The sequence below is a fragment of the Coenobita brevimanus genome, chromosome 21, assembly GCF_032717465.1.
Source record: "Coenobita brevimanus isolate Jiangsu-jjx chromosome 21, ASM3271746v2, whole genome shotgun sequence".
Taxonomy (NCBI): Eukaryota; Metazoa; Arthropoda; class Malacostraca; order Decapoda; family Coenobitidae; genus Coenobita; species Coenobita brevimanus.
Window position 1 is genome coordinate 19563817 of NC_136974.1, and position 23463 is coordinate 19587279.

The 23463-nt window shown below is 42.3% G+C and overlaps 2 protein-coding genes and 1 pseudogene across 2 annotated transcripts in view; all 3 read left to right on the top strand.

The window, feature by feature from the left end:
• LOC145392114 (putative neural-cadherin 2) overlaps positions 1-23463 on the top strand; it is a 613300-nt gene that overhangs the window by 546790 nt on the left and 43047 nt on the right. The window contains exon 16 of the mRNA XM_080266567.1: positions 8523-8742. Coding sequence (XP_080122693.1) covers positions 8523-8742 — 220 coding nt within the window. The remainder of the gene's footprint in view (positions 1-8522; positions 8743-23463) is intronic.
• On the top strand, positions 14889-16871 carry LOC145392040 (uncharacterized). Its single transcript, XM_080266498.1, has 2 exons — positions 14889-15064; positions 15653-16871. Exons 1-2 carry the CDS (start codon positions 14889-14891, stop codon positions 16869-16871), a joined length of 1395 nt encoding a protein of 464 aa, XP_080122624.1.
• On the top strand, positions 20442-20560 carry LOC145392335 (5S ribosomal RNA; annotated as a pseudogene).

The window sequence follows — 23463 nt, forward strand, 5'->3', positions numbered from 1 at the left end:
AGATTCTCATTTTCACTGTTGTTTTCTTTGTATGGTAACCCCCTTTCCACCCTCCCCCGGCAGCCCCGTGACGTCACTGACCTGCGTACTAGGAGGAACTGAGTAGACCTGATGGTCTTTAGATCTTGAAGTAAACATCGCTGCGCTCGCTCGCACATTAATAATCCTTTGTGTGTGTGTGTGTGTGTGTGTGTGTGTGTGTATGTGTGTGTGTGTGTAGTACAGGCAAAACTGGAAAAGGGATATAGATGAAACTAGAAAGCATTCATAGAGCACATACTTCCACCAATGCCATTGCCATAGGGAAAGATTCAGTTCCGGATCAGTGGAGATAGGATCCGGATCTGGATCCACCTTAAAATTTAACCATTTCTTATTGATCCATGCCTCACCCTTTGAAAAAATTTAATTGAAATTCATTGAGAACTTTTAGAGATACTGTGCAGGATACTCCGGATCCACATCCGGATCCTTCCCAGAATTTAACAACTTCTACTTTTTCTCATGGCCCACCCATCCACAAAATATAATTGAAATTCATCAAGAACTTTTGGAAATATCGTCTGGAAAAACAGACACAGAGACAAGCGTAGGTGAATAAATAACCTCCTGCAGCTTCGTTGAATAAATAACCTTCTGCAGCTTCGTTGGTGGAGGTAACTAGGCACGATGGTTGCAACTGGGTCACTGATGGGCAGTTTCACTTTCATGTTCGAAATTTTCTAAAGGGGTGCTGGACCCCTATTTGTTCTCATTGTTTGCAGGAGCTACTGTTGGTACAGCGACGAACTTGCCCCCGCATCGATACATTAATCATTGTTTTTGAGTAAAGCGAAGAGTGATCCAGAAACGCTGAGCAGCCCGGTAGGGCCACGAAATGCTTGAGTGTATTTACATAAGCATGCACACACACACACACACACACACACACACACACACACACACACACACACACACACACACACAGGCGGTAGCTCAGTTGGTAGAGAGGTGGCCTGGAGTCTTAACGGACCCCGGATCAAATCCCCACTGGGGCAGGGAACAGTTTAAGGATTTGAATTGCATAAAGTCAGACTTTACCGATGTACCGGAAGACCCTCCGACATGTAAAAATACCCCCGCTAATACCAATACACCAGTCCTGTATGAGAAGTGGTGACATGGAGAAGATGTATGGTTTGTAGGAGGACTACTGGGCCTTGAGAGCAGGCTGTAAGGCCAATGCCCAGAGTCGGACACATAAAACACACAAATGATAGCGATGTGTGTTGAGCGAGAGATGGTGATTGGGAATACTCTGTTTGAGAAGAAAGATATTTATAAGTATACATGGGTGAGACAGGAGGGTGGAAGGGTTGTTGATAGAGCTTTGATAGACTATGTGGTTGTGTCTAGGAATGTAATAGGAAGATTGTTGGACGTGAGAGTTCTGAGAGGGGAGGGTGGAGGTTTGTCTGACCACTACTTGGTGGAGGGAAAGTTAAGAGTAGGTAAGAGATGGGTGAGAGCTAGGAGGGTTAGGTGTGGCAGGGAGGTTTTGAAGGTGAGTGAGTTGGATAAAAGAGAAAAAAAGATAGAGTATCAGGAGAAATTGAAAGATGAGTGGAATGCAGTGAAAGATCGGGAAAATGGCAGTGTGGAGGAGGAATGGCAGTTGTTTAAGAGTGCTGTGGTGGGGCATGCAGAAGAGGTGTGTGGTGTGAGACGTGTGGGTGGTGGTGTAAGAAAAGGAAGTGAATGGTGGTGCGAGGAAGTAAGTATGGCTGTGGCTGAGAAGAGATGTGCATATGAAGTGTGGCTGCAGAGGAAGGATGAGATGTCATATGAAAGGTATAAGGAAAAGAGGAATAGAGCGAGAAGGGCTGTGCGTGATGCTAAAGTGGCAGCAGATGAGAGGTGGGTTAGGCGGCTGACAGAGAATTTTCAACAGAATAAGAAAATGTTTTGGAAGGAGGTGAAAAGGGTGCAAAAGGGAGAGTCTGGGAAGGAAGAATGAGTAAAATCAGAGGATGGAAGGATGTTAATTGAAATGGATGCAGTAAGGAAGAGATGGGCAGAGTATTTTGAAAGATTGTTAAATGTAGAGGAGGAAAGGGTGGCTGAGATTGTGGCGGATGGAAGCGTGCAAGGAATAAATGTGTTGGGAGAGTTAAATGATTCTTTGATCACGAAGGAGGAAGTGGAGAAGGCTGTAAAGGAGATGAAAACAGGGAAAGCTGCAGGTATGGATGGGTGTGCTGTGGAATGCCTGAAGGGTGGTGGAGTGACTATCGTTGACTGGTTAGTAAGATTGTTGAATGTGTGCTTTGAGAAAGGTGTGGTGCCAATTGACTGGGCAAGTGCTTGTGTGGTCCCGTTGTATAAAGGCAAGGGTGATAAGTATGAATGTACTAGCTTTAGGGTTATAAGTCTGTTGAGTGTTGTAGGTAAGGTGTATGGTAGAGTGTTAATTATGAGAGTTAGAGAGGGTACAGAGGGAGTGATTGGTGATGAGCAGTGTGGCTTTAGGAGAGGGAGGGGATGCGTTGATCAGGTGTTTGCTGTGAGACAAGTGTGTGAAAAGTATTTAGCGAAAGGCAAGGATGTGTTTTGGGCATTTATGGATTTAGAGGAAGCGTATGATAAAATTGATAGGGAGGCCTTGTGGACTGTTTTAAAATTGTATGGACTTGATGGCAGGTTACTAAAAGGGGTGAAAAGTTTTTATGTAAATAGTAGAGCGTGTGTAAGAGTGGGAAATGCTGTGAGTGACTGGTTTCCCTTGAGAGTGGGGCTGCGGCTGGGATGTGTGATGTCGCCTTGGTTGTTTAATATTTACATGGATAGTGTTGTAAGGAAGGTGAATGCAAGAGTTTTAGGTGGAGGTTTGAGTCTGGTTAATGTTGATGGTGGAGAGTGGAATCTGAAGCAGCTGCTGTTTGCAGATGATACTGCACTGGTGACTGATTCAGAGGAGAGATTGAGACAGTTGGTAGAGGAGTTTGGAAGGGTGCGTGAAAGGAGAAAATTGAAAGTAAATTAGAATAAGAGTAAAGTGATGAAGTGTACGAGGTTGATAGATGGTAGGGGGATGAATATAGTTTTGAATGGTGAGTTGCTTGAGGAGGTAGATTGTTTTAAATATCTAGGGTCACATGTTGCTGTGGATGGAAGAATAGATGCAGAAGTGAAGTTTAGAATAAATGAAGTAGGAAAGGTGCTGGGAGGAATGAAAAAAGTGTTTAAATGTCGTTCGCTTAGAATGGATGTAAAGAGAAGGCTGTATGAGGGTGTTGTGGTACCGACTGAATTATATGGGGCTGAAACATGGAATATGGGTATAGCAGAGAGGAAAAGTTTGAATATAATAGAGATGAGGTGTCTGAGGAGTATGTGTGGAGTGACGCGTATGGATTGGGTGCGAAATGATGAAGTGCGAAGGAGAACTGGAGTTGTTTGGGAGATGGCTGGTAGAGTTGAGCAGAGGGTGTTGCGATGGTTTGGGCATATGGAGAGAATGGATAATGAGCGATTGGTGAAAAAGATAACTAGATCTGATGTGAGAGGTGTAAGGCTGAGAGGAAGACCACGAATAGGATGGATGGACAGTGTGAAGAGAGCGTTGGATGCTAGAGGGATGTCTGTTGAGCAAGGAAGAGTGGCTGTGCGTGACAGAAATAAATGGAGAGAAATTGTGAATGAATAAGTGATGACGCACCCCTGAGGGGATATTCTCCCGCATTTTTGGTCTGATCAGCTAGTCAGGTCAGGTGCGGGTAAGGGGATGGATCTGTTATGATGTGGCAGGGGTAAACCAATTCTGCTGTCGGGCCCTGCTGTGGATGTCACTGATTGCTTTGCGCAGTTGACCCTTGTGCAGTGTGGTGCGGTGAGGATCTGTCCGTTCTCCTCTTTGGGGCTAAGATGCGAATGAATGTGTTTGAATGGATGAGTAAATAGGGAGTTTGTCGTCCTGTCTCGGCTACCTCCCTTTCCTTGGGGGAAGCAGCCTAAGTATATATATATATATATATATATATATATATATATATATATATATATATATATATAATCCATCCATCCATCATCCAATGCTATGTCGCCCCATGATTAGCGTGGGAACCCGGGGCTGGTCAAGTTTGTCCTGACATTTTAGATGAGAGTGACCAACCTCACTCATCCCTGAGTAGCACTACGTGAGCAATATACCCCAACCATCCCTTGGATATAAACCTACTCAGGCTCAATCTAATTAGAGCACCTTAATTACCCACTAAACCACCAGGTGCCATAATTTGGTTATATGGTTACCACCCAGCGTAGTAAATGGTTTCCTGGTGTACATGAAACCATATGGCTTGTCATTCAGTGTAAAGGCACCCATAGGTAAAGGGAAGAGGAAAGAATGAAGGAAAGAAAGACTGAGAGAGTATAAAGTCACTCGAAGGCAGAAGAATGAGGAAAGAATGAAGGAATGAAAGACAGTAGAGGAAGGATGGAAGAGAGGATAGGTTAGACACCGAAAGTGGCACTACTGTACATCGAGTGAGTGGATGGTAAGCTCCCCCACCTACCAAACACTCACACACACACACACACACACACACACATATATATATATATATATATATATATATATATATATATATATATATATATATATATATATATATATATATAGTATATCCCCTTCATAACTAAAAATCACCTTTAAACTGAACAGTCCTTTGAATATAGAAAGAAAAATCATTCTGAACACGTCGCCGGGACGCGTATAATCAAGCTACCTGGAAATGACTTATAATTAGATTTCCTTCAACCACGGTGGCACGATACGCATAATTGACATTGATTCTGCAAATGATAATATAATGGTCTGCTTGGAGTACCAGAGAAACAGTAAAGGAAAGTAACTGAAGGATATGTGTCAGGAAAAGAGTTTAAGCATTTTTATTCATTTCTAAGCATAGAGATGCATATCAATATACAAAATACGGAGAGAATAGAGAGAAGCCTGAAAGGAGGGTGACGAATTGTGTTCTGGTAGAGAAAAATGCCTGGGCGTGTTGTTGATATGAGGGCGGTGAGAGGACGATGCAAAGGTCTAGCTGATCATATGATTGTTGTATGAAGATTTAGCAGAAAGGAGAGAGAGAGAGAGAGAGAGAGAGAGAGAGAGAGAGAGAGAGAGAGAGAGAGAGGAGACAGCCTGAAAGACTGAAAGTGGAAAAGCTGAGAAAGAAAGAAGTGGCGGATGAATACCAAGTGAAGGGGGTGGAGGAGTTGAGGTCTTTGAATTGAATGAAACTAGACAACTTGTGAAATGCATATAGAGAGTGTTTATTATGGAATGTCAGACCAGTGTGTGGTGCCAGGAGGTTAGCAACTATGAAGATAGGTGTAGTGTGGTGCAATGAAGAGGTTGAGAGGGCAGCAGAGGAAAGAGGAAGAAGTGGCTAGAGTGAATGCAAGAAAAAGGTTCAAATGAAAAAAGGGAGTACACTGAGAGTAAGAAGCATGCGAAGAGTAGAGTAAAAAGAGAAAAGAAAAGAGATAACGATTTTGGAAGAAGAAAATGAATGCAAACTGCTGTAAAAATAAAGAACTATTCTGGAAAGACGCTGTATGTAGAAATGGAGGTCTAAAGAACTGTAAAAGTGTGAGAGGATAGGGGGAAAATACTAACAAATGGGCGTGAAGAAAGAAGCGGATAAAAAAAAAAAAATTTGGATGGCAGATGAATGGGAATGAGAGAACAGAACTGTAGTAAACATTATTAGTTTTTTTATGCTTAGAGGAAGAACGTAGTACCAGGGAATGTGACAATGGCAAAAAGTGAAAAATGCGTTGATGAAGCTAAAAAAAATAAATATATAATTGGAAAGGCAGAAGATGTTGATGACGTGCATGCGGAGATGATTGATTGGAGAGAGAGAGAGAGAGAGAGAGAGAGAGAGAGAGAGAGAGAGAGAGAGAGAGAATAAACGTTAGTTGGAGATATATACGTACAATATCCTGGATGAGTGAAACTATACTAGTTGAGTACTATAAGGCTGCGATTGTACCCCAATACAAGATAAAAGGTGAATGCAAAAACTGTCGTGGCATAAATTTCTTAAGTGTTGAAGGAAAGGTATAGGGAGAAGTTATGACAGAGAAAGAAACTTATCTACCCGGAGGCCGGGTGAGTGACGAAAAAAGGTGACTTTAGAAGTAGATGGTTTTTTAATCAAATAACTGCAATGAGACAGACACTGGAAAACTTGAGAGAAGAATTATCAGGTATTTTTGGCATTTACGGATCTGGGAATAGGATACCAAATGCCAAACAGAGAGGTATTAAGAATCACGTATCCATGATGTGGATGGTAAGCTGTTGAAAGCCGATGGGAGTTTTTATGATGATAATTAAACAGCATGAGGATGGATAGGTATTTAAGTTAATATTTCAAGATCGTTGTTGGAATGAGACAGGGTTGTGTGATGTTCCTGTTGCTCTCCAACTGATATATGAATGGGGTTATAAGAGAGGTGAAAATATGTATCACTGAGGGGGAATGGCACCGGTAATTAATTGTGAGGGTTGAATATTTGAAATTTGATGCTAGGAGATGATGCACGGATGCTTGGAAATACTAGGCATGTGCTTGGTAAATTGGAGAGGGGAGTTATGTGGATGTCTGTGAGTGTCCTGCCTTGAAAGTTTATGTAGATAAAAGTAAAGTGGTGATTATTGAGAGAGATGGTGACTCTCCTTGTGATGCTATGGTCAATGGAGAGAAACTTAAGTTGGGGAGAGAATTTACGTACCATGGCACAGTGACGCACAGTAATAGGAAGGTGATGTAAATATGCAAAAAAAGAAGAAGAAGAAGAAGAAGAAGTAGTAGAAAAAGAAGAAAGAAAAGAAAGAAATCGAACTAGTGTGCCATGGGGATTGAAAGTGGATGGTGCTATGAATGTCGTGATAAAAAGCAGAGGGCGGAATGTTGCGACTACGAGAGGCTTGCATGAAGGAGTCGTAGGGCCTACATAGGTGTCAGGCTATGATGTGGCATGATGATGGGGCTGTTGAGAGATGTATATGGAGTAGAGAGAGTAGGGGGGATAAGGTTTAATGTGATTTCCTGAAGATGCGGACGAAGCAAGTCTGTGGACACCACAGTCAAAAAGAGTGTTCTTAATTGTTATGGTCATGCTTGAGTGTGAAAAGCATAAAGGGCATGCCTCAGCGAGTTTGAAAGTAGGTCGAGGCGTCGTTAGTTAGGAAGAAGATGGATAGATATGGTTAAAAAGAGTGTGCGAAAGCGAGATATATGAGGGAATGAAACTAAGGAACTGACAACAAATTGAGCTGAGTGGTGGAATTTTGTTCTGAGGAGTATATGACAAGGACCTTGCACACTTGTTCTTTCTCACCGAAGTGATAGTTGTCGGACTAATTCTACCTGATGGGTGGTACGAAGAGCGTAAGAGTGGATTGATATGTCTGCGGTATGGAGTTTGAATTTCTAGGGCTTACATGTTGAGTGATTCAGAGTGTGGCCCATTCTACTTCGCAGACTTCAGTCAGATTCTCATTCTGTTTGTGTGTGTGTGTGTGTGTGTGTGTGTGGACCCCTACCTCACCTCATCCAAAGGTAGGAAAAGAAAGAGGGATAATGATGAAGACAAAGGGATTAACTAGGTCTGCACGTTATCCTTCCATTCCAAGGGTCATACCTAAACTTACTGAAATGGTTAGGAGATGATTCCCAAAAGTAAAGACATACTGTACATTTAGTGAAAAGATTAATCATTTCCTGAAATCTATGTTCCTGTTCATCATCAAGTCGTCACCTGTTTTGTTCGTAGTGACCCATTCACCCATCATTCTCTCACATAATATGACGTGGTAGACGGTTCGAATCCCAATTCATCACTACGGTGACATGTTTTCTTGGCTTGTTCATGCTCTTTCCAGACTACACTCCGACATCATACCTGTGGCCATTCTTTATTCTCTTCTGTACTAACTTGTACAATACCTCGCGTCAGTCTTTATTCTCCTCTATACTATCCCTTACAGTCTGTTGTCCATGCCTTTGCCACTGTCCAGTTCTTCATTGTTACCGTAACCACCTGTGCCCAACGCCCACCGTCAAACCACGTATGCTGTATTTTCAACGATCCACTAATCATCTGTTCTTTATCCCTTAACGACCTTTTGACCTGTTTGATTGTCCCTCGCCGTATCCTAACCACAAACCATCCACTACCCTGAACCACCTGTCCTCTGTTCCTTAATAGCCTGTCTCCTATCCTTAATGGGCTATCCCCTAGCTCTTAATAATCTGTATCCTGTCCTTCAGTGATGTATCCCGTATCCTTGAATGGCTTCTCCATTTTCCTTTTTGATGTGTCCTATTTCTCTGTGATTTATCCCCATCCGGTAATGAGCTATACCTTTCCTTTAATGACATATTGCCTGTCCCATAATGACCTGTCCCCTGTTTCCCTTTTTCCTGTCCCAACCTAACCAACCCTCTAACCCGACTTCCCAGGTGGACGTGACGGACGTGAACGACAACCCACCTCACCTGTCCCCGCCACGTGAGGTGCTGGTAACGGAAAACGATGCACGCACGGGGATAGAGGCGGCCAGAGTGAGGCTAGGAGACAGGGACGACTGGAGTAACGGTCACGGACCGCCATTCCACCTGTCCCTTCATCCACAGGCCCCCCAGGTGGTTAGAGACGCTGTTGAAGTCCGCTTCGATCCCAGTAAGTTGTGTCAATTATTGAATGTATTTGACTGATTTGGTGTGAGAGCATTTAGTGTAGTTTTCGTATATCATGATGTCATTTGTACGTACTCTTTTGGTAGATTTTAGTGTGATTCGATCAGATTTAGTGTAGATTAGATGCAGTCTTTTGGTAAAATTGATTTGGTTGAAGTTAACACGATCTTATTAATGGAGGTGAGTTGATCTCGGTTTCGGCTGGTTTTACTTTATCTGAAAGTGGCTTTGAGTTGGTTGTATTTTATTTTATTTTTTTAAAGTGTGAAGGCATGTTGGAGCTGTTGTTTTAGTTGCTTGAGCTTTTGTCGTAGAGTTGTCTGAGCGGCATTATTATCAGAGTTTCTTAGTTTATTCTGACTGCTGCTTACCGGATGTTGTTCCACGGTGAGGCTGCAGGACAAGGGTAGCTGGAGCAAGGACCATGGCCCGCCTTATCACTTACGCTTCTATTCACAGATCCCAAGGCTGGGGTGGCTTTAGGAGTGGTAGAGGATGTGTGGATCAAATATCTGCAATGAAACAGATAGTGGTGAAGGCTTGTGAGAAAAACTATAGTGCATTCATGGCATTTATGGATCTGGAGAAAGCATATGACAAGGAAAACAATGGTGTGATTATCAATAACAGACTATCTCCGACTGACCACATCAGTGAGAAGGTACGGAACATGTATACACTGCTTGCAAATATGAGAATAACGTTCACATACATAAATGAAGACATGCTAAGAAAGATAATAACATCATTATTGTTGAAGGATCTGCGTTTGTATCGATCAGATGGCTAAATGATGAGTGTCGTGAAGTTTTAATGAAAGTAATTAAGCATGCATAACGGTAAGTGGGTATCTGACTGAATGGCCCAAGATCAGTGCTGTCGTGAGACAACACTGTGTCATGTGTCCATGGTTACTTATATTATATATATATATATATATATATATATATATATATATATATATCCCACTGGCGCCCAGTGTCCTCAATATAGAACGGAACTGGGCATTTTCAAATTTTAATGAAAGAGGGAACCCCGGGGTAGGGACCTATGAGCTTCGCGACTATGAGCCGACAGGCGGAGGGCAGTACACCAATACTCGTTTTTTTTTTTTTTTTTTTTTAATTGAGGCGAAGATGCGCTTGACAGGTTGGTGATGACTGGCTGAATGCAACATGTATCTCAGGGAGAAATTGGAGTTAGTAAATATTTTTCGATTCATATTGCCTGGTATTTTATTTGAAATACAACGATGTTTTTCGGACATGTTGCATTCAGCCAATCATCACCGACCTGTCAAGTGCATCTTCGCCTCGATAAAGAAAACTGATTATAGCACCCTTCCAGCAAAATCCCTCGCACAGGAAATCTGGGAGCCATTGGGTTAAAGCTAGCAAACCTATTAGCTTCTTTAACCCATTGGTGCCCAGTGACCTCAATCTATGACGGAACTGGGCATTTTCAAATTTTAATAAAGAAGGGATCCCCAGGTTAGGGACCTATGAGTTTCGCGACTATGAGCCGACAGGCGGAGGGCGGTATGCCTAACACCCTTCCAGCAAAATCCCTCGCACAGGAAATGTGGAAATGTGGGAGCCAATGATATATATATATATATATATATATATATATATATATATATATATATATATACAGTATATATATATATATATATATATATATATATATATATATATATATATATATATATATATATATATATATATAGCCCGACGCCCTAATCCCGCAAAGGGTGGCCGCAGACATAACGCCTCCAAGTGGCTCTGTCACCCACCATTTGCCTCCCCTCCCCGCAACTCACTCCCCCCTCCATCATATACCTCTCAACTCCATCCCTCCACCTCATCCTCGGTCTTCCCCTCCCTCTCCCTCCCTCCACCTCACCTACATAGAAAATCTTAGTCAGTCTTTCATTCTCCATTCTCTCCACATGTCCAAACCACCTGAGTGTATTTCTCCTAATCTTCTCAACCACATCCACTTCCACCGCACAGCGATCCTTCACTTCTGCATTCGTCAACCTGTCTCTCCATGTCACTCCACATGCTCCTTTCAAGTAACTCATTTCCACTACTCTCATTCTTGACTTGTTCCCCTCTAGCAGGGTCCATGCCTCGCTTCCATACGTCAGGGTAGGGATCACAATACTATTATGCAGTGACTTCTTAACTTCCATACTCACATCCCTATTTCTCATCACTGCTTTCAGTGAACCAGCAACCTTCCTTCCGTGATGTACCCTTTCAAGCACTTCATCTGCCTTACTCATCACACTACCCAAGTACTTGAATGCACTCACATTCTCCATATCTTCACCATCCAACCTCACTGTACATTCTGTGACTTCATTTCTCTCAAACACCATAACTTTACTCTTGTTTTCATTTACTTTCAGATTCCTCTTCCTACACTCTCCCAAATTCATTCACCAAACCTTGCAATTCCCATTCATTTTCATTGAACAATACAGTATCATCAGCAAACAGCAACACCGGAATCTACCACATCTCACCCTCATTCATTAGAGCCACCCCCACATCCACTACACTGCCCTACCTTCCACCTCCTTTACAACCCCATCCATGTATATATTAAACAGCCATGGAGACATCACACAACCCTGTTTCAGTCCCACACAGAGATCAAAGAACTCACTCAGCTCACCATCCACTCGCACCGTATTCCTAGCTTCTTCGTACATCCTCTTCTCAACATTTATATATATATATATGAACGATGAGGAAGGTATAAATACGAGTAATGGTGTGGGGTGGCGCTGGTAAGGAGTGGTGAGTGATGGAGTAACTCAAATCTGATGCATACAGACGATGTAATGTTGCTTGCACATAGTGGACAAGAGTTTGATTGACAGACGCAGAATTTTGCAGATGTTTATGAGCATCGTTTCTTGAGAATAAATGTCGATAGCAATAAAATAATGGCTGTTGAGAGAGACGGTGACTCTCAGTGTGATGGTATGGTGCACGGAGTGAAAATGGAATTGGAAAGATAGTTTAAGTACCTTGGTTCAGTGATAGAAAAGTAAATGTGCAAAAGTGGAAAGTAGAGTGGCTCAGGGATAGAAAGTGGCTGGTTCTATGATGGCCTTGAAAAGTAACAGAGGTCTGAGTGTGGAGGCTGCGAGAGTAGTGTTATTTTCAGCTCTAACGTATAGGTGGGGAACTCGGGTGTGGCTTGAAAATGAGGAGTCGAGAGTAAGAACTGTGGAGATGGGTGTTTGAGGAATGTGTGTGGAGCGGTGACTAGGATATGAAATAATGTGATTCATGAAAGGTGTGGAGTAAGGAAGTCTGTGGGTACTTGAGTTGAAGAGACTGTGTTTAGATGGTATGGGTATGTTGAGAGAATGGGACCGAATGGAGTTGTGAAAAGGGTCTATCTATCCATCTATTGCCAGACGCCTTAATCCCGTGAGGGGTGGCCACAAACAAATCCCCTTCTTGATGTCCTGTCCCCCAACATTTCATTGTCTTCCCTCTAGCTCACACCCTCTCTGTCACTTACCTCTCAACTCCATCCCTCCATCTCATCCTCGGTCTCTCCCTCCCTTACCCCATATACACTTCCCTTGTTAGTCTCTCGCTCTCCATCCTCTCCACATGGCCAGACCACCTCAGTATATTTCTCCTAACGCTTTCCATCACATCCACATACAAATATGAAGGTGCAAAGAGACTTGGAAGACCTAGAAAAAAGTTCTTGCACTTCTTGATCCATTTGCAATGGTGGTTTGTATGTTAAAATCGAATGCAGTGCTGATAGCTGTTGTGGGAAGAGCTGGAAATATAAGGTACATGAAGCACCGAGAACTCGGGCCCCCAGCTATCAACGCAGTGTTGCTTGTTATGCTCCCACACTGCCTTGCACATGGACTTGCTATACAACCTCCATGATAGGAATCATTGTGGGTTGAAATGAGGCTAATAAGTCAACCCTATCTGACCTTGACCTTTAACCTCGACCTTGCTGACCTAATCAATTCATAATCCCTTCATGTTGTTTCAGTGACAAAAGTTTGATCGAAATCCGTCAAGAGGTTCAGAAGATATCGCAGCCATGACCTTTGACCCCTTGACCTTGCTGACCTAATCAGTTAATTCATCGTTCAATCATAATGTATCACTGACAAAAGTTTGGTCGAAATCCGTCGAGTGGTTCAGGAGGTATTGCGCCGACACCTATATGACCTTGACCCATGACCTCTTGACGTTGCTTACCTAATCAATTCATCGTTCTTTCATGCTAAATCATGGACAAAAGTTTGGTCGAAATCCATGAGAGGGTTCAGGAGATATCGCATCCACACCCATGTTACCCTGACCTTTGGCCCCTTGACCTGACCGACCTAATTACTTCATCATCCTTTCATATTGTATCACTGACAAAAGTTTGGTCGAAATCCGTTTTGGAGTTCAGGAGATATCGCGCCCACGCCCATATGACCTTGATCTTTGACCCCTTGACTTTGCTAACCTAATCACTTTATCACCCTTTCATACTGTATCACTGACAAAAACTTGGCCGAAATCCTTAGCTGGTCTCAGGAGATATCGCACCCACAAAGATAATCCAAGTCGAATGACCTCGACCTTTGAGCCCCTGGCCCTACTGACCTAAACAGTTCATCATCTTTTCATACCGTATCACTGACTAAAGTTTGGTCAAAATCCCTCCAGAAGTTCAAGAGATATCGTGCCCACAAAGATAAACTAATCCACCCCATATGAACTAGATCTTTGATCCCATGACCTAGCTCACCTAATCAGTTCATTATCTTCACATTCTGCATCACTGACGAAAGTCTGGTGGAAATCCGTCAGTGGGTTCGGATGTTGCGCCCACAAGAGTGTTACAGACGCAAGGGCCCACGCTCACATGCACGCAAAGACAGACCAGTCACCTAATGCCTCCTCCATCATGGGTGGGTTGAGGTATATCAGAAGTAGCACATAATACTCAAGACCTGGCGTATTGGACAAACTGGCAACTCACTTAGGTTTATACCTCATCGAGTTCCGTTAGTGTAGTTGCCAGTTTTCCGCCAAATATGGAATTTCCGATCACAGTAACAATTATCGGGAGATGATCACAAATTTTTCGTACAGGTATGTAGATATGTCATAAGATTTCAAAGAAGATGCTGTACAATTTAAAATTTTGCATTGGCCTCTTAAATGACCGGATTACATCACAGAGCCTGTTTTACAACCCAACTGCCGCATTCTGTGAGTTAAGTGCCTTGATGCAGCAACAGAAAAAAATAAAAGTATACATGCAAAGGAAGGGGAAAGTATATTGACACAGTGAAGAAAGGAAAAGTGGCTGGCGATATAAAGGCTTTCATACCAAACCTACTATCCATTTCAGAGGCGGAGTTGCGCTGTTTTTCGCAAATATCTCCTAAGCGAATCGTTGGATCAGTATGATATTTCAACACAGTACTTTTGACATCCGGGCCTAATTTATGACCCTTAAACCATACTGCTACATATGTTACATTAGGAGTTTACTGAAGGATATTAAGCCTAATCCAGTCATCAAATCTAAGGTGTTATACAAAATCGGACGAGTGCGACTGTGTGGGGTAGCTCCTCCACTACCACCCTGAACAACCCTCTGACCATTCCTTCCCTACCCCCCAATATCGCGTTCACCCCCTCCCCGTTTCCCTCTTCACTCCCAGTCACACCATCCCTCTCTCATCTTTGCACTTCCGTTTTCTTTTTTCATTCTAATTGCATACATAATATCTGAATATGACAGTATGTATATACTTATCATACATTAGTAATATTATTTAACAGAGTTACCTACTGTTGTGTGTGGCCATGAAAACCAGAGTGGGTCAAACGACCATAAAATCATTGGCTAATTACGTTGTTATGGCCGTATCATTACCGATGTATCTACGGTTACCAAAAATATGAAGTCAGTTTTGTTTTTGGGCAACCAAATAAAATCGTTCATGGTAGCTTTATTTGTTCATCTTTTATTTTTAATAAGCAATTTATGCTTTCATTGAATATCCTCAGTCTCCCGTATCACTTCCCCCTCTCTGAGGTACCCCCCCTTCCCCTTCCCGAGGTTATGACATCAGCAGGTACAGGGGATAGATCATTGACTGTCGAGGCACGCCCACTAACAACAGTATCTACAATGTCTTCCCGTTGCCCCCGTGGATGCAGGACAGCTTTTATCATTCGTCTTGCCACTTTGTTCAAGAGGGAAAGCACCCGTGGTCGAACTTACATAAGTTTGAATAGGTGAGTACATAGTTTTGTCCATGTTTATAGTATATGTGCTGTGTTTCTTTGAATACTAAGGGCATAATAACCACCCACTTCACTTTATTTTGTTCGAGCATTTGCTAGACAATGGTATAAAAAGTAAAAATTACACCAAAAAAATTCAATCGGTACTGTTGCTATATAAGTGTATAATAATGTTGGCAGAATCACTGAAAAATAAAAATCATAATGATTTCATGGATAACAATTATACCAATAATCTTGGAGTCAATTATTTATAGGGAAGAACGAGGTCTCTGGCTGTGAAAGCAAAGTAAGATGCTGCTGGTTCATAAGGCTGTGGGTAAAGATTGAGCCACAAGACCCTTTTCCTTCGAGTCTTTTATGTCTATAATAACCTACCATATTTTGCATTATGCGAGTATTGATGTAATAGACTTTCCTGTGTAAGTGAACTTGCTATCTATATCAAATTTTTTTCTGTTTTATGTTATGTGTACACGTTTCTTAACATATATAACAGTAAGGCAGACTGTATTATGTCGCAATGTCATATTATAGAAGAAATGCAAAATAGAACAACACTGATCTTTATGCACACAGGCCTTACGAGCGAGTTGCGAACATCATGGGCACGAGTGTGTCAACAGTGAGGAGCATTGTCAGCAAAGCCGCCACATCCTCCCCTTCCACACCAGCACCACCGTCCACAACCTACACGGGATGCTTCGACAACTTTACTGTCGGTGCAATACGCCGCCACATCCACAGAAAGTTTTCAGAAAGACAACATTTCACACTCAGTGTCATATCAGCTGATCTGAAAACAGCTGGTATTATCCCTAAGGATACCTCTGAAACAACAGTTTGGCGGATCATGCACACCATGGGATTCCGATACAGATGGTCACAACGCAAGATGTATGTGAGGAGGGAATCGCTGGAGGTGGTGTGTCGTCGGATAGCCGCTCTCCGGGCTCTACAACGCCACCAGAAGGAGGGAAGAACGGTGATGTATGTGGATGAGACATGGTTTACCACCAGGATGGGCCACAGTAGGGAGTGGGTAGATACCACTCAGGCTCCCATCAGCACCACCTACAGTCGTCAGGTACCACCTGGTGAAGGGGAGCGATTTGTGGTGGTCGCAGCTGGCACGGACGAAGGTTTTGTTGACGGTTCCTACCTGTGCTACCCAGACAAAAGTAACCAGGGTGACTATCATGGGGAAATGAACGGAGAACTGTTCCAGCGATGGCTAACAACGCAGCTCCTTCCGTCACTGCCAAACCCATCGGTGCTTGTACTGGATAATGCACCTTACCACAGTCAGCTAACAGAGGAGAGTCGATGCCCTACCACAGCCACCAGGAAGGCGGACCTCATCAGATGGCTGGAGCAGCACAAAATTTCCATCCCACCTGCTGCCACTCGCCCTGAGCTGCTGCTCCTTTGCCAGCAGAACCGCCCACAACCCCAGTATAAAATCGACAACACCATCCGTATGTGGGGCCACGAGGTCATACGGTTGCCACCTGGCCACCCAGAACTCAACGCCATCGAGCAAGTATGGGGCTGTATGAAGCGCCATGTGCGCTCCACACTACAACGGTTTACCCGGACGGACCTACAGGATAGATTGGAGGAAGCCAGGCATATGGTACACAAGGACGTGTGGACGGGGGCTGTTCAGCACTCCCGCAAATTTGAAGAAGAATACTGGAAGACTGACAACATACACGAGGGAGTGGAACCCATTATTATCAACATCGCCAGTGATGATGAAGATGATGACGTCTTCTTTGAAAGTGATGTTGAATAAATTTTGTTATATTGTTTACATAGTTTTATTCCTACAATATGATATATTGCTCCAACTTAATAAATGTAATGGAATGTATGTAATAGTATTTACAATAAAATGACGATGTATATATGTATATATTAATGAATATTATGCATCATATACAATAGAGCATTGTAGTTTATAATTTTGTAATAATATAAATAGAGACAGGTAAAACAATATATATCAACTGGATCATGTTCACATTTTAGGATGAATACACAGTATTGTAATAATAGTAATAACTTCTCCGAGAAGGTTCAGGCAACAAGTGATACAATTTGTAGTTCGTGAATTTCAATGGTTGACCATAAACACTGCAGACATATAGGCATAGCTTCTATTACATGTACGTAATCATCCTGATGTACAGTACTTTCTACGCGAAATACGACTTGCATCCATTGCAAATAATCATATCAATACGTCTACAACTACATAACATTCTTACATTATAATACAGTGCTGGGATAATGAGGGAGGGACAAAAGAGTGATGAAGGAGGCGAGGAGCTCGGGGAGAATAGGAGGGATAACGAGGACGAGAAGGGGGAGAAGTAGGGGTAGTTAAGGAATAGTTTGGGAGGGTGTTGGGGGGGCAACACTTTCCTTCGAATGCATCAACATGACTAGTCGACTTTCTGTTATTTTTCACGAGTAAACTCCTCACATAACATAAATAGCAATATGGTTTAAGGTTCATAAATTAGGCCCGGATGTCAAAAGTAGTGTGTTCAAATACCATACTGATCCAACGATTCGTTTAGGAGATATTTGCGAAAAACAGCGCAACTCCGCCTCTGAAATGGATAGTAGATCTGACTTAGAGTGTTGGCTTTGTGGTGTGACTTTGGAGCGAAAATTCGAAAGTCAGTGGAAATTTGGTTTTTGATTAATATATGTGTGGAGTACGAAGAGTGGATAGGTTAAAAAAAAAAATGTGATTCCAGAAATTTATAGTGGAGGGAAGTATCTGAACACTAGAAATGAAGAGAGTGTATTTAGATGGAATGATTATTTGGAATGAACGGACATAAATATGGTGGTGAAAGGAGTACATGCGAGGTAGTTTGAAGGTGGGAGGCGGTTTCATAGGAGAAGAAGGTGGGTGATTATGGTAAATGAGTGTGTGCGAAAGCGAGATATGGAAGTTGGTGAGATGAGGCAAATAACAAGGGATCGAGTTGGTAAGTTGAGTAATGAACGGGGGCACATGACGGGTTTGGCACACCTTTTAGTCTGTTTGAGGTAATGTGGAACACATTTAAAAGGAAAAAAAAATGCCCAGATGATGGTCTTGTGGGGTTGAGTGATGCTTCCGGTCTGGCCCATTTCACTGGACATTATTAGTTCTCCCTCCGTCGTGTTTTCTTTCGTTGTTTTGTTGATCCATTCTCCACCTCAGCCCGTTCTTAAGTCAAATAAAGCGATAGAGATTATTTTTTTCTCCTTTCCGCTTTGGCATGTTACTGGGCGAACATTGTGTTTGAAGGTGTTTGTAACTGAGTGAACATCGTGGGTGTAGGTGTTTGACTGAACATTTTGCTACATGTGAGCGGATCAATATTTTGTAATTTGTGGCTGAACGAACATTTGATAATCGTTGTCTGCTGCACACTAGCTGTGTGCAGAGTGTGGTGAGTTATTGGCTGAATGCTGGCTGCAGCTAAGAATGAACATTGTGGATGTAGGCGTACATTTCATCAGTTGAATATTGCAACTGTTGGGTTCATGTCTGCTGTGTGTATGCTGGGAGTAACAGTCCCATTCACCACCTTGCTATAAGGCTTAAGGGTCGTTTGCATGCAGGTGGGAGGTGACTGGAGAACTGCCCCACTAACCCTACAAGCACCCATGTTACCATGCTATGAGATTACCGTACTCTTCTTTATGATCTTGCAGTTGCGCTTATGTCTGCCTATGTTTGTTGTCTTTTTTTTTTTTTTTGGCTATAGTCGTTCTGTCTCGAAGATCTTTTTCTTCATTCCCTTTCTCCCTACAGTTTCCTCTTCCTTATCGTCTTGTTCTTTCTTCTATTCCCTCGCGCTTCTGAGTATATGTTTATATTATTATTTTATTACTATAGATAACCGTTTTCTTTCTCTTTTCCATTCGTTTCCTCCAGCTTACCACTTATTTCCGTTTTTTAAAATATGTTGACACTCTTAAGTCTGGTGATTTTGTTCTCGTGCTTGTTTTTCTTGGGACAGTAGTGCTTTAGTATTACCTGATTATTCTATGTATGTCTATTTATTTTCCTCTCTCTCTCCCTCCTTATCTTCCTAATCTTTCTTCTGTGTAAAGACTCTTCTTTTACTGCTTTTGTTCATGTGCATGTTTGTATTTTTGGTGAGTGTTACTGTTCTCTTCTTAGTATTTCTCTTGTTCTTGTGCAGGTTTGTATTTTCGGTGAGTGTTACTGTTCTGTTCTTAGTATTTCTCTTTCCTCATATGTCGAATATTATTCTTATATTTACTCCTGTTTTTCCTTACTTTTCGTTATTATCCTTTTATTCTTGATCCTGTTGTTGTTGTTGTTGTTGTTGTTGCCCTTCTTCCATTTACTGACGTCATTTTATTCTGGTGCCTTATTCTCCCTTCCCTCCTCTTTTCACTACTGTTGCTCACATTTTCTTCCCCATTCTTCTATTCTTCCCAATTTCCTCGTCTTCTGTTTCCCAAATAATCTTTTTCTTCTACATCAGCGAGCTATTTTTGTTGCTTTTGTTTTTGTGATTGTCAGCGCTTTCCATTTTTTTTTCTACTCTCTTTCCCCAGTGCCCATTATCTTTTCTTTCCTTCTTCTGTTCCTTTGCCTCCTTCATTTTCGTATTTTTTTTCTTTTTGTTCAGGCCATTTGATTATGGTACATTCGTTCCCTACCCACTGCTAGTCATCTCTTTTCTTTCTTCTTCCTTGTACTCTCATTACGATTGTGTGTGTGCGTGTGTGTGTGTGTGTGAGAGAGAGCTTGGTAATCGTGCTGTGTTTACTGTGTTTTTTATTCTTTGTGTCTCCTGCTGTTACTTTCCCTTTTAAATGAATGTGAAGCATAAGTGTAAAGTATTATATATATATATATATATATATATATATATGGAGCCTCTGTGGTAGAGTGTGCGTTTTGTACACGGGTGAACCAGGGTTCGCGCCCCGCCAGGGTAATAAACTTTAGGAGTGTACACCCGGCCACATACTGCATTGGCGGACACAAAGAGTGCTGTGGTTGAACCAGTGCCACTTACTACAAAGTATGCTTGGACCCAGCTGGCTTGCACGGGCCGATTACACTTGGGTCACAGACTACACTCACATCCAAAGCCACTCCAACACTACAATTACACTTATGAGCACTTCTCACCCTACTTGCAATCTCTACCAGACAGCCTAAGCCACTTGGTAGAGATACACTGGCTGTATCGTCTCGACTTTGGTCGGGATAGGCAGTCCAGCAGTGGATACTCAAATGGCTGATGATGATGATGATGATGTATGTATATATGTACAGTATATGTGTATGTATATGTATATATTAAGCTCTCAATTATTCATTGTAACTGCCACGTTGAGTACACCGCTTCCCGTCCGATAAGCGAAGTTAAGCAACGTTGGGTCTGGTTAGTACTTGGATGGGTGACCGCCTGGGAACACCAGATGCTGTTGGCATAACTCCCTACGTGTCAAGTGGGGTTGGTGGAGGATTAGTGCCCCTCCCTGTAAAACAATTAACTCTAAGCCCTTGACCACCCCATTTGGGATACATGGCGTCTGGCAATGGATGGATGGATGGAATTCAGTCAAGTCCTACGCTGGCCAGATATTGCATATCCGGCACAACATTCAGCTTTGAGTCAGTTTAATGTGAGTCTGTCCATCTCGACCCTCTATCTTAAAAACTTTACGAAGAGTAAAAGATGAAATCTAAGCATATAAACACAATACAGTAATGATACAATACAGTAATAGAGTACTGTACATAGTGTACTATTGTATGTAGCTACCAAGTGTTGGCATCGATGGGGAGAAACATCACTGGGGGGTTCGCACTCATGAACAGTACAGTACAGTACACAGCACTGCCCAAGGGTAGTTTAACCCTTTAACCGCGGGGCATCACTTTCATGATGCTCAGGCGCAATGGATCATACCGCTGGGCATCACTTTTGCGATTCTGTGTTATTTTGAATTCTCTCGGGCTTTCAAGTGATGGCTTGTATCATCTATCAGTACTGCCAGTGTCCAACAATAGTCAGCACTGCTAATGTCACCTGTACTCCCATCCATTGTTGACAATTTAGCTATTTATCTCCGTTCTTGACTCCCTTCCCTACCTCCCCTCCATTAACCCTCTCCTCTCGCTTGCCCGGCCGCGCTGCGTTAAGCAAATCTTCCCCGGAATTTTCCACTGATTTCATCCATTGAAATAAGCCCTATGCCCTATTCTTATACAAAATAATATATACCAAAAAGAAATAAGGTAACTGATAGTGCCATACACCTGGGGTTGGCTAATTATCACCTGGCAGCACCCCACATGCACTTGTTCGCTAATTTTCCCTGGTAATTTCCCCTTGAAATATGCTGTATAATCTATTCTCGTAATAAAAATATATATAAGAAAAGAAAGGAGAAGCCTAAGTGATATTTACATTTACCTGGATTTACCTAATTTCCTGCCAATCATTCCACAGCATATAAATTAGTTGCTGTCACCTCGCTGACGTTGTCAACCCTTGGCGGCCCCATATCTGCCTCATCATTTAGTTCAGTGTTGTTTCTTGAGATCAAAGCACGTAGCACTCACGCCCCTCCATTTCCGCCGCTTCTAGAGGGCCCTGTGACCTCTATCCCTACTAAACCTCTTCTGGGAAGGGGTAAAGGACTAAATGACTCTGCTATGGAGCATGAACCAGCTAATTTATGCATGATAATGATGGACAATGGCTACAATCTTTCTGTTGAATCGTGTGATGAGCCAGTGGAGGAAATAGTGATAAACTATGAGTGCTTCAGTGTCCCAAGTTCATCCTGGCTCCAAGGGAAAGGAGCCCTTATTTACTGGAAGTGGCAGTGTATAACATAGTGTAAATAAAATAGAAATGTAATTAATTACTATTATAAGAATATGAGACAAATACTTGGAATAATGACAGTCAAAGCTGTGCTCTCTACGCTTGTTTACTAAACGAGAAAGTTGCCTGGAGTGAAAATAAACTACTATTACTGAAGGAAACTTATGGATAAATACTGTATATATATATATGCTTGGGGTTTCATTTACTTGGGACTTATCTTGGAAAGATCATATTACATCTCTTGTAAAATCTGCTTCCAAGAGATTGGGTGTGCTAAGCCGACTCTGTTCTTTCTTTACCCCTGCACAACTGTTGACTCTATACAGAGGTTTCATCCGCCCCTGTGTGGAGTACAACTCTCATGTGTGGGGAGGCTCCCCACACACAGCTCTTCTCAATAGGGTGGAGTCACAGGCTTTTCGTCTCATTAACTCTCCTCCTTTTACTGACTCCCTTCAGCCTCTGTCACTTCGCCGCACTGTTGCATCTTTATCTCTTTTCTATCGCTACTTTAATGGTCACTGCTCCTCTGAACTGTCTGCATGCATTCCTCCACCTCTACGACGGGCGCATAGCACCCGTCTTGCAGCAAACTCTCATCCCTTTTCTGTCCAACTCTCTAATGCAAGAGTTAACCGTTACTCCCAGTCCTTCATTTATGCAACAAGTCAACTCTGGAACTGTCTCCCTCTGTCTGTATTTCCTGTTGCCTATGAACTCCAGTCTTTCAAACGCATTGTGTCCAGGCATCTCGAAATGAATGGATCTTAAATTTGGCTCTCTCTTGTATTTTGTTTTTCTCTTGGAGGGAACTCTTATTGCGGGCTCATGGCCTTTGGTTCCTTCTTCCTCGCATAAAAATATATATATATATATATATATATATATATATATATAAATGTAACAAAGTAATAGGAATATAAAGTGTGAGTGTGTTTATGAATAATAAATGATAGAATACCAGCATGGAACGAACGCAAGTGGGAAGCTTGTACGCGCTCGTAATTTTCATTGCTTTCACAGTGTTTTTTTTTTTTTGGTTTATGGATTCCAAACTACTTGCAAATCAAAAAATAGTGTTTCTAGTGATAATATCAGGCTGTGGTAATCATATTACGGGGTGTCAGGAAGTGTAAAGTGGAGAATTCATTACCCAACTTCAGAAGTCTCCACAAGTCCTACGGTACTCGACGAAGGCTCAACAAACATCCCAGGAGAAAGCTGAAGGTATGTGCCATAGGCACATTTAATTATAATATTCTAGGACTAATAACTGATTTTTGGCAAATATTTTCAAAAAGTCAGTCGGAGCACGAAATCGTCGGGGGACACTCAAGGAGAGCAAAAACATGACTGTGGTGTAGAGGTTAACAATCATATTGCCATAATGCACTGGGACATGAGCACTGACATGCCATTAGCTTTGCAGTACAATACAGTATAGTAGCTTGAGCATATGACACCACAAAATTTGTCAAAACACCAGGGTTTGGT